The 16,742-nt window shown below is 33.3% G+C and overlaps 3 protein-coding genes across 3 annotated transcripts; 1 reads left to right on the forward strand and 2 right to left on the reverse strand.

The window, feature by feature from the left end:
- Window positions 1-1,436: 1,436 nt before the first annotated feature.
- LOC145621892 (glycerophosphodiester phosphodiesterase GDPDL3-like) lies at window positions 1,437-7,949 on the forward strand. Its single transcript, XM_081676365.1, has 9 exons — window positions 1,437-1,545; window positions 2,063-2,359; window positions 3,356-3,471; window positions 4,071-4,578; window positions 5,006-5,044; window positions 5,852-6,061; window positions 6,258-6,400; window positions 6,621-7,107; window positions 7,696-7,949. Exons 1-9 carry the CDS (start codon window positions 1,437-1,439, stop codon window positions 7,947-7,949), a joined length of 2,163 nt encoding a protein of 720 aa, XP_081532491.1.
- Window positions 7,950-8,722: 773 nt separating this feature from the next.
- On the reverse strand, window positions 8,723-11,601 carry LOC145621908 (cysteine-rich receptor-like protein kinase 10). Its single transcript, XM_081676366.1, has 8 exons — window positions 11,172-11,601; window positions 11,041-11,067; window positions 10,747-10,884; window positions 10,523-10,654; window positions 10,150-10,362; window positions 9,807-10,044; window positions 9,422-9,572; window positions 8,723-9,058 (listed from the first exon to the last, which is right to left on the reverse strand). The coding sequence occupies exons 1-8, from the start codon at window positions 11,599-11,601 to the stop codon at window positions 8,723-8,725; spliced, it is 1,665 nt and encodes a 554-aa protein (XP_081532492.1).
- A 537-nt stretch (window positions 11,602-12,138) lies between these two features.
- On the reverse strand, window positions 12,139-13,750 carry LOC145621924 (F-box/FBD/LRR-repeat protein At3g52680-like). The gene is made up of 3 exons (XM_081676367.1): window positions 12,800-13,750; window positions 12,556-12,702; window positions 12,139-12,462 (listed from the first exon to the last, which is right to left on the reverse strand). Exons 1-3 carry the CDS (start codon window positions 13,748-13,750, stop codon window positions 12,139-12,141), a joined length of 1,422 nt encoding a protein of 473 aa, XP_081532493.1.
- Window positions 13,751-16,742: the final 2,992 nt, after the last annotated feature.

The raw sequence follows: 16,742 nt of genomic DNA on the forward strand, positions 1-16,742 counted from the left end.
GGCAAGGAAGATTAGATTTTGTGCCGAGTCGTACGGTCGTAAATCCATGCATTGAATGTTTTGAGACTAGATTAGCTTTCGTTCTTTTCACCTGAATTCTCTTATTTCAACTAACCCTTATTAACCCAAATGAGTAGCGACGAGATACAAAGTACAAAAAAATGCATTCCAATGAGATTCAACCAAAGTAAAGTAATACAAACGATAAACACGCATTGAAAGAGCATACTGTATTATTCAGTAAAGTTGCTACTTATAAAACTTCAGTATCGACTTTGGCATCATTTCATGAAAAATGTAATTCAAAAAAATAAAAAACATATTATTAAATTAAAAAATTATATTATATACCTATAAACAATTCCTGCATTGCACAGGTTATAAGGCTAGCTAATTTGATTAATTTGCTAACTTTTGTGTTATAATGAATGTATGTTGTATATGTATGTATGAGCTAATTTAAGAATCTATATCCCATGGATGATGATGATGAGTGAATATTAATTAATGAATAATTCTTGATTTAGCGGTAAACTTTTATCCTATTATTAAAAGTTTGAAATTTTAACCATTAGTCTAAACTAGATTAAACTCGTGCGTTGCACAATTTAAATAATTTTATTATTATGCATATGAAGTAATTTTGTTATCATTATGCATAAAAAAAAATTAATTTTATCATTTGTGTAAAAATAAGTGGCAATTATTTTTAATAAAAGTTGTAGAAATTACTAGTACCTATTTTTTGGATAGTAGAGAGTTAAAAAGAGTAAAATGAGGGCCACAACTCACAAGGGTGGATGATAAAAATCGATCAAGACCATCTAAAACCGGAAGGGAAACTCTTAGCACCTATTCCTCACTTGAATTGCTAATTTTGATGTGTTACAATTGTGTATCATATACTCTATATCTGTTAGCCAAATATCCATATATCTGTATTTTACGGCTTTTTGCCTAGTGATAATTACATGTCTATAATTTATCGGTCCTCCTAAAGGGTTTTTTTTATTGATAATTGTAATCGTCCCTTAATTAGTCAAGAATCAAGGAAGATAGTCTGGTATATCCACTTAATTATTTAAGGACATTAGTGCACGACTCCCACTTCTGGCACAATACTATAATCTATCCATACAAGTAGGAGTATATCTAAATAATTTCTCTTACAAGTAGAAGTATCTAAATAATTTCTCTTAAAAATAACAATAATAACTACTACTTTAAAAAAAAAAAGAGTAATTCATTAGTTGAATACACGAAGAGATTTAAATGATAAACTTGCAAAGTCTTCTTCACACTTCTTCCCCTTTATGTTAACTTATCCCAAAAATAAGAAAAATAACTTTCCCTTTATATTATTCCGATATATTCCGTACTTCCTTTATTATTTCAGCTCGAAGCCACACGGCCGTGTGATTTATGTGCAGAAGGCAATGGAAGGTTTTAAACTTATACTTACAGTTATTTCAGGAATTTTGTTTCTTCAGCTCTCAGCATTTGCTTCTGCCCAGAAACCTAACCATACTTGGTTGACACTCGATGGTATGTACTCTCTTATCTATACCTCTATAAATTCATTTCTCAATTTTATTTTTTCGAAAACAAGCTAGGTCGTATTAGTTAAACACACAAAAAGTCCATGAGTACGATACATTACCATTAACGGATTACTTTTATTGAACAAACGATAGTTTCTAAAGAAGTATTGAACAAACAATAGTTTCTAAAGAAGTATTAAAAAAAATTTTGATTGGGTAATTAGAAAATGTGACAATATCTTCACAACAAATATCGAAGTTAGGATTGTTTAAAAAAAAACAAAAATAAAATAAATAAAATATCAAAATTAGGATTTATTAAAAAATATATTAACCTCTTATAACCTTTATAATAACTTTTTAACATAGTGATTCATAACATTTGTAATATTAGTGGTTAATTAACGTCTTAACGATATAATAATGTGAACCATGTTTATTATTTAATAGCTTTTAATGACAAAAAGGTGTATGTCAACTTGATTGATTGACCTCTAACGGAGGGACAAAATGTTTTGCAGGGTCTCCGCCGTTAGTAATAGCTCGCGGTGGATTTTCAGGGTTTTATCCTGATTCTAGCGCAAACGCATACGAATTGGCAACGACATTGAGTGTGCCGGATGTGAAGTTATGGTGTGATGTCCAGTTGACAAAGGATAGCGTTGGTATATGCTTCCCTCATATCAAGTTAGATAACTTTTCTGACGTTTTAAACGTATACGACCAAGATAGGACGAATACGTATGTTGTGAATGGTGTGGAAAGAGAAGGGTGTTTCACCATCGATTTTACTCTCGAGGAACTATCATCAATTAATTGTAAGTTGCCAAACACTTCCGCCTTCCATGAATCAAGACATGCATATGGGAGGTGTTACATACCGCGAACAAAAATTATCAAAACCGTCAACTTTGTAAGCAAAATGTCATTATTGCCCTTACTAAAATACTAAACCCAAACCTATCTTTCTCCTCTTTCTTTTTTCTCTCTCATCAACAACCCTCAAGATCCCCAAAAACAGCCACCACCACCACCACAGAGACAACCGACGTACCAGTCAACGACGTTCAAGAGGTGGTGGCGCGTACATGGGTGACGGTGGGGACATGGCTGGAAACCGAGGAAGGAGGTAAATTTGCCGATTAGTTTTTTGTTTTGAATTTAAGGTTTTTTTTTTTTTTTTTTAAAATTCCGGTGGCTGGTAACCGGTGCCTAAAGCTGGTTGACCGCCACCGGTAACCGACGGTCAAAACCGGTTGACCATGCTGGTCTATCGGTTTAACCGCCGGTTACCGGTGGCGGCCAACCGGTTTTGAGCATCGTTAGCCAGCAACTTTTTTTTTTAAAAAAAAAAACTTATTTTTTTTATTAAAAACTTATTCTAATTAATTGTTATTATTATTACAAAATAATTATAATTAATTTTATTACTATTGTTGTAGATAATTATGTTGATTAACTGTTATTATTCTTGGCAATCTGGTGTAGATGGTGGTGGTTGACGCGGTGGTTGTGGGTCTGTAGTGGTCGACATGGTGGCGTGGGTGATACCGGTGGTGTGATTGGTGATGGTTGATGTGGTTGCTTTAGAAGTGGTGGATGGAAATCATGGAATGAAGTTAAGAGAAAGAATATGGGGAAGATTTTAGTAAGGGCAATGTTGTCCCTTTACTTGAAATGTTGGCGGTTTGATAAATTTTGTTGGCGGTATTTAGCAATTCACTATATAATGCGGTATAATTATTCTTCAGTGTTTTATATGTCAACACATTGTTGTTATGCGTAACTTTCTATATTATTCCCACATCTTGCAGTGACTCAAGGAATTAATTCTCGAAGTTCAGCTTTTGATGATCTGTTCCAAATTGAGACTGTTGAAGGCGCGTTTATGAAAACCCAACCTGAAACAGGTTTCTGGTTAAATGTTCAGGTATAATATAAGTGTATATTTCCTCAAAAAAAAAAAAAATATAAGTGTATTTTGCAACTTAATAAAAAATTTATTAATAACTAGACAAAATTGGTGTAAACCATCTTTTTTGATCAACTTTTTTTGAAAAAACCATCTTTTATGTATTTTTTTTTACTAAAGCACCTTTTAAGTACCTAAGTTTTTTCTGGTAAAAAAAAAAAACAAAAAAAAAAAAAATTAGTACCTAAGTTTTTTATTGCACCACCCCTATTTCAAATTTTGACGAAAATTTTAACTGAGACGTCAAAGGGACCCATAACTTGTGCTTTTCCCTCATTTATTTTTTCACATCCTAAAACATTAAACCCTTTCCTCTATATCGTATGGCCAATCACTTTAAGGGTTACTTCAGTACTAGTGTAATGAGGTTACTCGGTCACTGTTAAAGGGGTTACTTTGTCATTGTTATAGAATTACTCAGTCAGTGTTATATGGGTTACTCGATTGGTATTACATGAGATTAGGGGTTACTTTAAATGACCACATACAAGATGGGCTAATTGCAATTAATCATAATGGTACTCGTAGTGATTAATAGCTTGATATTCTTTGTGCAGTATGACATTTTCTACGTCCAACATAATTTGAGCATGTTGAACTATGTCCTTAATGTTTTAGAGAACATACAAGTTACTCACATATCATCACCTGAGCTTAACTTCTTACGAGAACTTGCACTTATACTACCATCGGCATCAAACAAAACAAAGTCGGTTTTTCGATTTCTTGACAAAGATTCAACAGAACCTTCAACGAACCAAACTTATAATTCTCTCTTGAAGAATCTTACCATGATTAAAACATTCGCTGCTGGAATCCTTGTCCCGAAGACGTACATATGGCCCCTTGATGAAACCTTGTACCTGCTACCTCATACTTCTTTGGTTGCAGATGCTCACAAAGTTGGGCTTGAGGTTTTTGCTGCAGATTTTGCGAATGATGTTCCCTTTGGGTACAATCATAGTTACGACCCAGTTGCTGAGTATCTTTCTTTCATTGACAACGGAAACTTTTCTGTGGACGGTGTGTTGTCTGATTTCCCTATAACTGCGTCTGAAGCTAGAGGTGAGATTTGTTCTTTTTCCCCATATACTCCTTCCGTCCCTTAAAGATTACCTCAACTATTTCTTCTGATTTTTTTCACATCATGTTAGAGTGCACAATATATTATACCATCCAATGGTATTATACGGAGTACTTGTTAGCTAGACTTATATCATTGACTCTGCTCGGCTCATTCCTTTAATGGCGTATTTTTTCAAATTAACACCCTAGGCGCAACCACAAAAAAATATCTCCCCAAGATGCTTTCAGGTGAACAAGCAGATAAATAATGGACTAATTAAAATAGGACAATTTTAGTGCAACGAGGATTATATTTCTGATAATACTTGTACGAGTAGAAATTTAGGGTGGAACAAACATTGGACAAATAGTGAGATTGGTAACTTTTTATTTATGTGCAATTACTGATTATATATTCATTTTGCAGAATGCTTTGCTCATCTAGGCACAAATGCATCATCGGAAGGTTTGTATCTTTTATTCTTAACTTAATGAGTACTCCCTAACAAGTTCTTACCAGTTACGAATTAGCCTGTCTATAAATAACAATAATAATGACTACATTGATAACTTACAAGTATGTAAATCAAATTGGTACAATTTTTTTAAGGATTTTTTGTGAAAAAACTACCTTTTAAACTCCAATTTTGCGAAAAACTACTCTAAAAACAAAATGTTGTAATTAACTACCTTATAAAATGTAAAACGTTGTAATTGACTACCTTATACCGTAATGAACACATTTGACTTTTATTTCCCGACGTTGACCATGTCACGTGAGGGTCACGTGACCCTTTAATGACTTAATTCCCCTCTTTTCCCCAAATTTTCCTACTTTACACCAATTCAGCCCATATAATTATCAAAGGGGTTGCAAATAAACAATATAAAATATAAATAATTGTATTGTTAAGGAAAAGAGTTGGTTTAAAGCGGGAAAATTTGGGAGAAATGGGGGAATTAAGCCATTAAAGAGTCATGTGACCCTCACATGACATGGTCAACACCGGAAAATAAAAATCTGTGTTATTCCGGTGGGAGGTAGTCAATTACAACATTTTATACTTTATAAGGTAGTTAATTACAACATTTTATACTTTTTATAAGGTAGTTAATTACAACATTTTGTTTTTAGGGTAGTTTTTCGCAAAATTCAAAGTATAAAAGGTAGTTTTTCACAAAATATCCTTATTTTAAAACCGATGAGATATTCAAATACTGCTAGATTGTCAATTTTTTTTTTTTTTTTTTTTTTTTTTAAATTGTACTCTAGTTAAGCTATTGGTTATATCACATCTTGGGGCGAGTGGAGATTTCCCTGCATGTACTGACTTAGCATACGCAAAAGCTATCGAAGATGGTGCTGATGTGATTGACTGCCCTGCTCAATTATCAAACGACGGGGTGCCTTTCTGTTCCAATACAAATAATTCTGGAGTTATTTCATCTAGTCTGAATTGGGAAGAGATTAAAGATGCGCAACGTAAGTTGGTCTTGTCATTCACTTAATATTAATAAGTTGATTCTATTATTATACGCTAGATGCTCGTCAATTATAAATCAACTTGGTGCATGGAGAAATTGATGTGCTCCGGAACTTGGCACTAGCCGCCTTAGCCCCTTTTTTCAGTAGCTCTAGTAATATTTGTAACGTCCATTTGTATCCCTTTTTTTTTCAGGTGAAATTTCAAGCCCATTTTCCAATGGCTTACTATACAGTAATCCCAAATTCAAGAATTCTGGGAAAATATTATCCTTGGCCAGCTTCTTGGACCTTGCAAAAAATGCGAGTTCAATTTCAGGTGTTTTGATCAAGATAGAGGTGAGAAAGTTTACCATTCATAACCTCACGTAATTTAATTATAAGGTCTTTTCTCACAACTTTTATGTTAATATAGATCTTTCTTCACAAAGTTTTCCTCTTAAAAAGTCTTTCCTTGCAAATTTTGCTATTCTTCTTGTCGGAATCTTGTATAGTCCTACGCTACATGTTTGAAACTTCAATAAAACTCCATCTTATTTATCATGATGTCATTACACAGAATGCGAAATACCTAGCAGAACACCAGGGCTTGAACATAGTTGACCCAGTTTTGGATGCCTTAGACAAGGCTGGTTATAACCGTTATTCTGCAAAGCGTGTTATGATCGAGTCTACTAGCAGCTCAGTCCTGATGGCAATGATGGGGAACAAGTACGAACTTGTTTATGATATCGACGAGGTTATTCGTGGGGCTGACAACAATACCATTGAATATATAAAGACTTTTGCTGATTCCGTGATTCTCAACACCAAATCCGTACTTCCATATCTAAAAGACAAGAGATTCCTTACTAGCATGCCTGATGTTGTATCAAAGTTTCATTCTTATGGGCTACCCGTGTATGTAGAATTTCTAAGAAATGAACATCTGAGCAAGGCATTTGACGTATTTTTGGATCCAATTGTCGAGATCAATACATATGCCATGGCAGCTAAAGTTGATGGTGTTGTGACCGATTTCCCCAAAACAGCCGCAGCTTATAGGAGTAAGGCTCCCTTCCTATTCTTACCTTAATAAAATCCGTATGTATCTATGTTTATATTGCCAGCTACTCCATCCGTTCTTAAATAATTGGCACATTTAATCTTTTTCACTATTTATATACTAACTTTTGACCATTGTATTTTTTTTTTTTTTTTAAATAAACAACTTTTATCATAAATATATATATAGTTAATAGTTACATAAGTATTATAAAGAGATTTCTAATATTAGTTTTTAAATAATTTATATGAATATTTAATTATATATATTTAGGGTCAAACTAGTGCATTGACATGTGTGTCAAATTTGACTGTGTCAATTATTTAGGAATGAAGGGAATATGAGTTGTAGTCTAATGGTAAACAAAGGACCTTTCAACCTAAAAATTTAGAGGTTCATTCATCAATAATAGGGGCACTTTGAGGACGGGGATCCCTTTATATTTCCTCCTCGATCTCCGCACTAACCTGTGTGAGGTTGATGAGGGAGAAATTTTGGACCGACAGGATAGTGATACTCTAGTAAATCTACGTTAACCAACATATTTTTTTCCCATTGTTCAAGTTTTAATCATTTATTATTTTTGCAGAGAATCGATGCCTGAAGATGAACGTCACGTACATGCAACCAGTTCAACCTGGTCGCGTGATACAAATCTTTGATATAGAAGGCACACCTATCACTGCTACGGTCATTGGTGTATCTGATGTGCGTGAAGATCCTCTCATAGCAGCTAAGGTGCCAAGCCCGCCAACAGCAGACGGCCCGAAAACAGTGCCAAACATTCAACTTCAAATTTGTGCTTCTCTTTTAATGTCTTTTATTGTTATGATTGTGGCATAGCAGCCTGTTTGAGTAGATTGAGTAAATGGAAGGATTTCCACAACATACTTTAGTAATATGCGAGGATTGTGAGTTAGGCTCATTTTTGGATCAATTTACAGAAATTGATGATACTTTCACTACCTCCATTACTATATATAAAACAAGTTTAAATTAGTTGGATTGAAAGTTTGTAACCAACTAACTCTCACCAATAGGAGAGTAACGCCTTTCAGCTTATGCACTCGTGAAAATTCTATAACAGTCATCCTGACATGATGACCACTATACTCAATTTTGATTGAATGATTTTTTTTTTTTTTTTTTTTTTGGGTCAAACTTATTAAAAATAACATACACCATTTGTGATATTGTATGCAATACTTATGCTTCAATATTGGCCTAAAAAACAAGAATATACATCATTTGATACAACATCTAGTCATTGAATTTACTCGTACAACATTTGATATATATGCTATACAAGTATACTCATAACATACATATTCATCTATCAGATTCTACCAAATTAATAAGCCCTTGATATGTATCTACACTATTTTTAGCCAAGAGAAGACACCCCCATTTTGAATAGTAAATGCCTTGTATATATGTAATGCTCTCCATTCATGCCAAAAATACTTCCTTAAATTTGTTTTTCAAAGTTTCAATTCCAAGGCACATGTTTGATAATAAAATATGTTTAGTTACTCATGTTGAGCTTCCATGTAGAGTTGGCAGCATCACTTTGATCACTCAATACAACTCCAATGCAATTACAAATTTGATCTCTGCTACCTAGGAAGTGTACAAGCAGTAGTGGTAGATGCTTCCTGCATATGAGAATGTGGCGGTGTTGAGCCAGTATCACTTTTTGTAGTAGATGTTGTTTGATCCATATCTATCAGATACATCGATGAAGGGCGTTGAGGCACCAAAGAGATAGATGAGTCGGGTTCAGAGTGAAGCATGTGAATTATGGTTGACATAGGTGGTCTCTTCCTAATATCGTCTTGAACACATAATAATCCAAGATGAAGGCATTTTGTGACTTCATTGTTCACATATGAACTTCTTAATGTTGGATCCATAAAGTCTAATGCTCTGTTGTCACTGTAACTTTTCCAAGCCTGCCAACAACAAATTGCAATTGATCATCAAATTCATCACCCAAAGATTCTGGTTTATTTTAGCCCAAACTCAATTATTGTATCATCATGTACATGATGCTGTCAATATAATGCTGATTCTAGCTGCAGGACATAGTTTGCAATATCCTCAAGTTATTCATTCTAATATTAAGTGAATATGACACAGAAACAACCAACATGATAGATTTCCAAGGAAACAAAGCTTATGTTCTCGTCACCTTATAAGACAATATAAAGACTAATAGGTTCAGATAAGTTTACAAGACTAATAAGATAAATATAAGAAAACTTCATGTGAATTGAACACTACTCCGTACTAATTTAACAAAGGCATATACTTACAAAGCTGATAAGAGTTTCGCCAGATCCTGATTTATAGAAGCTGCTAATTTTTTGACCTCTTATAATCTCCAATATTAGTATACCAAAACTGTATACATCTGATTTTGTCGAGAATTGTCCATGCATTGCATATTCCGGAGCCATATATCCACTGAAATTGAAAAGGTAATCCCTAAAAATTATTAGGCTCTTATTTTTTCACTAAACATAACTATATTTCTTGATTAAAACATAACGAAATCTCCTGACCAAAACTGAGCTCTAAATTATCTTTTGTTAATTAAAACTAAACTCTCTAGATTAAATATTGAGTTTACTAATAAATCAGATTGATCATTCAATTTTTAAAGCTAATTTAATAGAGTAATTGATGAGATAGACTTACTAAGTCCCAACAATTCTGTTTGTAGTCTTCTGAGTCAATTGGACATCAAAATTCTTAGCAATGCCAAAATCTGCAATTTTTGGATTCATTTCTGCATCGAGCAGAATATTTGCTGCTTTAAGATCACGGTGGATAATTTTAAGCCGAGAATCTTCATGAAGATACTGCAGTCCTCTAGCAATGCCTTTAATTATATTGTAACGCGTTGCCCAATTTAAGTAGCCTTGTTTAGCCTGATCTGTTAAATAAGCATGTATTTTATAATACACATTGAAATAAATTGTAAAACAGCTTATTAAGGAAACAACTTCATGCATCTATAATTGCATTACATGTACCGTACCAAAAAGGAAATAATCAAGGCTTCGGTTGGGCACATATTCGTAAACAAGCAACTTGTCCTTACTCGTCAAGCAAAATCCTAATAGCTTGACCAGATTTCGATGTTGAAGCTTTGCTAAAAATACAACTTCATTCTCAAATTCTTTGTTACCTTGTCCAGAGGTCTTTGACAGCCTCTTCACCCCTACTTCTTGACCATTTTGTAAGGTACCCTAAGATAATTGCAAACATCGACGAGCTTAGTCTTAAAACTTAGCCTACATCTCATACATCCGAATCTTAACAAAAAAATATCATGCTTTGTTGACAAACAACGAAAAATGTTATATTTGAAATTACATCTTTAATCCCTATCTTTAAACAAAGTAGGATGTGTTTAAGTACCTTGTATACACCACCAAACCCTCCTTCGCCTATCTTGTTGTTAATTGAGAAGTTGTTAGTGGCAGCTTCAAGCGTGACCAAGTCATATTGTAACGACTCAGCTGTTATCAAATGATCAAAATCTTTTCTGGTTGCTGCTCATCAGATAACAACTACAATTACTCATTTTCTATTGACTTCGAAAAAAAAAGAACTCTGGAGTTTTGGTTGTTACCATTTTGAAGATTTGTAACATCATGTGTCTTCTTTCGTTTTGTCCTATTACTCCTATAAATGCCAATGCCTATGACAATTAGCACCACTAATGTGACAGATGAAACAATGACTGCTATAATAATTACTTTCTTCTTTCCTGAAAACAATGACATGAAAATATTTGATTAACGAGCAATAGGTTTTAAATTAGTAATGTTTAATTTGATAATGTGCAGTGAAACCAAAAGAGTTTGTGAGTTTGTTCTTATATTTTTAACATATGGTATGTATAACATATTAAAACTTTCCTTACCAGTCTGTTTAGCCTCTGGAGTAGCAGCTGCGGAATCAATAACACAATCAAATTTAATGTATTAGAACGAAAGATCTTCTAAAAAAAAAACCTATCAAAGTTCAAGACCATTAACAACTTCAAAGTCAAACCATTCACTCTGATAAATGATGATGGCATACCATTGCGGCATCCAATGCCATCCCATCCGCAGAGTTTAGGAATCTTAAGGGCCTGGGTTTTGGTGAGGCCAACAGCTTCAGCAAGGGCCGGCTTTTGAGACGCGTCACAAATGCAAGCTAAACTATCAAGAAGATCAGCGCTACAACAACTTTTGATATCAGGTTGCTCTTCACAGATGCATGATGAATTATCCGAGTGCGCCAACGTTGCATCAACACAGCAGGCTAGATCAGACTCAGGGGTTGGGTTTAAATATTTAGCACAAGGAGTCAAAGCCTTAATGCAAGACTTGCTTATGGGTGTCCCTGGATCTGTAGGAGTTTGTGCTTGCGTCGATATCCGTGACATCAACACCACCACCACAGCCAACACCATGATGGTCATTTTTCCAGACCACATTTCTAGGTAGACTGATGATCTCTTTTCAGAATGTTTCTACAGATAGCTTCTTAGATTTACTTTTTTTTGAGTTTGTATCATAATTGCATGTCATTTATTAATTTCATAATAATTATTAGATGTGGAGTATTGTTAGCTCTGAATTCTGATGGCCTTTTCAGCTCATTGACTTTGGAAGGCTGGAATATCACTGCCACTATATATAAACAATGTCAATGTGGAAATGTGCACCCCTCATTCTCACTAATCTATACAATAAGAATTGTATAATTTGAGTCGAAAAAAAAATTGTTGATAAATAGATATGTATACTAATAAAACGCTTTCTGCATAGTGCATGCTCCTTATTTAAAAGACAGTTCCAAAACATAAAACGTGACGCCTTTCCCAAAGAACATTAGAGAATGAAGAACATTTTCAAATCCAAAGAATATGTCTAATATTACTTATAAAATTGTAAGAGAACGTCGTTGTTATGAAGAAAAAAAAAAAAAAAAAATACATCACAAAAACACATAAGGTCGTACTCATAATATCTCAATCAACCATTTTTTCCATATCTTTTCCAGAGATCTTCCTCTTATCCATCTTGTAGAGGTAGACTTTAGAAGCTTTAACAAATGCCTTTAGCTTCTCTGCCAACTCGTTTGCCAGAGGATAGGGGTGAGTAATGATCTCCATAACGTCTAACACTTGAGCATTGTTCAACAGATACTCTACTAGTTGAATTTCATCTTGTCGTCCCTTAAATGAATCTAATTTGACGTATTTCAAGCTTAGCTTCAAACAATCAGGAACATTCTTCGGTGGATTCCACATAAATAGGTTTTCCAAGACATAATCTTTGGCATTACATGCATCCTCTTATAAACAAAGTCTCTAAATCAATCACCACATTACAATTTTAAGAAGTCCAATAAGATTAAGCTGCACACAACACCTAACGCAGTTTACCTTGTGTAATGCAAGATGCTCTAGTTTAGGTGAATTATTGAGAAAATTCGCGAGCAATGTCCAATCGAAGAATATACTTGCCCCCAATGTCAAGCTTTTTAATTGAGAAAATGTTGGCCAAGGTAAATTCACTGATAAATTAAGAATCTAAAATACACAATACAAACAATTTCAATGAATTGCATGAAAACTTTCACGGTTAATACCTAAATCTTATAGATAGTCACAAGAATAAAGAACTTACTAGAATAGAATTAGCTGAAAATGACAAGCGTTTGGCTTGAGAAATTTTTTTATGAAGTGCAAACAGTCGGTTGACATGTACAAGTTCATCTAAATCTTCAATACAACAAACATCATAATCAACACGAACATTAACTATAGAATCCAAGTTTTTCAAGGAATAGCATGCGAGTGTTTCATCTTTGATACAAAGATCTTCAAGTTTCGGGGTATCAATGGTGAAGTAGTGCTCATTATCACCCGTTCTCAATTCCAAGTGCAACACTTTCAAAGTGGGAACAGAGATGTTAAAGGTTAAATAGATTTGTGGTTCAAGGATTCCTCTAAGGTTTAGCACCTCTAAAGCAGGACTAGAAGAGATGAGCTTATGTACTACAGAGCTATGATAAGGAAACCACCCCGTAAAATGAAGAGTATTAAGGCATGGGAAAGAAACCAAGGAATCAATTATCTCGACTTTGAAACATGACTTCAATTTAAGGACTACCATTGTGTTATAATTGAGAATGCATTCAGGGTATGTAGGAAAAACATTAATAAGTCCGAAATCTATAAAATTGCTACCCATTTCCAAAATCAGTTGTTTTGGTTTCCTATTAAGTGCAGAAGATATCCATCCATTGATACGAGTCAATTTATCTTTTATTTCAGGGAAAAACAAATGAAACTTTTCTAAGTTTGTTGATCTGCAATGGCGAAGAACATGATCCACCAATCCCTCAAACTTCATTAACCCTTTCTTTTCGATCCAAATAAGTTCTAGAGTAGTTACTAAAGTCGTCCATAATGTTCTCCATCTCGATGACAAAACACATGTTTTAACTGCATCTTCTATAGGAAGCAAAGAGAAGATATTACCCAATAAATGATCTGGCAAATTGCTAATCTTGTCTATTCCTCCTCCTAGTTTACACTTCTTCTTCGAGCACCTTAGATTACGTCGTCTCTTCATATTGAATCACTGATGTTTCATTGATAACTAATAATACTAACATCATAACACAACAGATTAGAAACATGGATACAAATCGCAATCTTTACTCGTGCATTCTTTCCATGTATACAAAGAAAAGAGAGTTGATGAAGCTTTCATACACAATACATTAGGAAATAGAGCAGGAGTTTGCATTTAAATACAAATAACCAATCACAACTAAGAAAGTTTGATTGAACTACCAACTAGTCTGTACATTATACTAGTCTGTACATTATTAGTATAATAACAGGTTCAAAGTAGTGATATGGAAATTTTAGTAGCCTAATTATGTTAATTATGCTACTTAAATTAGTTAATTTTTTTTATTAGGTACAACGTATTTACGTTCTACAAGGGAATAACAAGACAATATATGATCTCATGATCTCCTATAATGAATGCCTAAACTTATCAGTTATTTGATCGAATCAATTAACCTCCCTATTATAAAATAATGCTCCTATAACTCGAATACCACCTCCAAAACTTTACAATAATTAACCAAACTATTAGATGATCATAATCCAAAGAACAAGGATAGGGAATGAATAAAAACAAAATTCTACCAACAACAAAGAAGAATTGAGTTGAGTTAAAATCTCTCCTTAACAATTTTATTTGCAAAATTTGTAAAAATTTTGGAAATTGAAAAAGATGCACAACTATTAAAAAGACTTACAATTTATAATGGTATGTTTATGAATCTTCTTCGCTTATGTTACATACCATGAACGTGTATTGGGCGTTTGAGACTTTGGTAGAACCGTGATATCAGAGTAATGGGGTTTTGAGTTTGTCACTATAAATTGAGTTGAGTACTCAAACAATAAAATAAAATAAAAAAGTTCACGAAAAAAAAATATATTTAGGGTTCTTTTGTTATCTAACTTTTTTTTTTTTTTTTTTTTTTTAAGCAAGAAACAGAACATAAGATTAAGATAAATAAGAAACACACCGACACACAAGATTATTTGCTTATTAATTTTTAACTAATGTTTGTAATTTATAAATAAAGAAAAAATATATATATAGCGTTAGCCTTGTAGGTACTTGCTAGGATACATGGACACTTCATCCAACTGTCGTGTCCGTGTCGGACACCGTGTCAGACACCGACACTCGTGGAACACACGACGGTACGTCTTGGACCATGTCCTACTATGATATGGGATCTTTACCTTTTTTTTTTTAATGAGAAAACCGGGTGATACTTTATATCATTTTATTTTTATATTAGGTGCTTTAAAAGTGGATAAAGTAGAGTACATTTTTTCGTATCCGTTTTGTACCATATCTGTGTCAATACTCAATACCCATTCTCATGCAACCTAGGGTAGTTATTAGAATCGTTTCAATCATCAATTACATTATACTAAAGGCGAAACTTAGAGAACACTTGGCAAAATATTGTAAAATGATTTCCCTCCAAAACCACTTACTAAAAAAAACTTATTGTAATTAAATTATGACTTTTAGTTTATATAAAATCAAAAATAAATGTCCTTAAATATCAAATTAGCCATTATAACTATTACTCCGTATATATTTAATTAATTTCTTTCACAATATTTCATACTTTTTACTACTAAGTCTATTTATAATATTTATATATCTATTATTTTTGGTAAAATTCATTATTTTATTGTCATTAGAATTATTTAACAAACGTGTATTGCACGGGGTTTAATCTAGTGACTAGATATAGTCCTACACTTTGGAGGCCCAAATCATATAGTCATACACTTGGGAAGTCTCTTATTTACTCCCTCATTCAGTCACTTTCATTCAAGTCGTTCATCAACTCTCAACTCCTGGATTCAATTTCTACCAGTTCATATCAAATCTGCAAATCTGCAAATCTGAAAAAAACTTCCTCATCATTCAGTATGTGCAATTCTTGTTTAATGGTTGATCATTACCAAGATTACTGCTTGAGAGAGCGTGTTGGAAGTGGAGAGAGATTGTTGTTTGTTTTCCCCTCCAAAAAACTAAGGCAACAATCTCTCTCCACTCCCACCAAGCTCACTTTCATCAGGCATATTCATTTCTCAAAGATTAACTAAGGTTTGCGATTTCAATCTGCCGATTAAATATTCTGTTTCAATTGAGTTATTCTTCAAACAATTTGATGTTACCCTAGATATTTGCTCGAATCCTAATTTGATTGATTGATTCGCTTATTTATTCAACGATGGATTTGATTAATTTTTTCTAATGCATATTGATGAATTGAAAAGGTTATTGAATTTAAGATCTGGGGTTTCTACTAGTTTTTGTTAAAGATCATGTTTTCTTAGGAAATTTTCGATGCAATCATTGAATTCTGTAATGTTAGGTGATGAGTTGTAATGATTGAAACGATTTTGGTATTTTTGTTCAATTATTTGAATTGTTGGAAAAATCGCAGTTGTGTAGAATATCTAGTGGTATTGTTCAGAGTTTAGACAATTGCTATTTAGCTAGCAAATTAAATCCTTTCTTGTTTAATATCAAGCAAGAAAGGTTTGTTCTTGTTCAATTTTAAGTATTATCTTGTTTTAGGTGATTGTTTTTGTAAGGGGGTGCGTTGATACTACGATATAGACGGAAAATGAGTTAATTTAAGGGAAATTAGACATTAGAGTTATCGCTTTCATCAGCCTTTTGAATAAATTGAGTATGGTACTTGATCACCATATATTGTACCCGTGTTTGCTGTGTTTCTGATATTGGATCAAGTATGTGGTTTTTTAGGCATTTTTTTTGTTCCTGTTGGAAGGACTACATTGACACTTTCAAGTTTATGGACATTATTTTGATCATGTCAGATTGTTTAGACTATTAAACCAAATATATTCGGAAAAAATGTGAGCTTTCATCCTTATTATGTCTGTGTGTTAACTTTCTGACTCATATTAAACTAATGTGTAGTGTTTGTAGGCATGTGCTTAATTTTGCCTAGATTTTGAATGAAGTTGGGATAACTGGC

Source organism: Chenopodium album, chromosome 3, assembly GCF_948465745.1.
Source record: "Chenopodium album chromosome 3, dcCheAlbu1.1, whole genome shotgun sequence".
Taxonomy (NCBI): Eukaryota; Viridiplantae; Streptophyta; class Magnoliopsida; order Caryophyllales; family Amaranthaceae; genus Chenopodium; species Chenopodium album.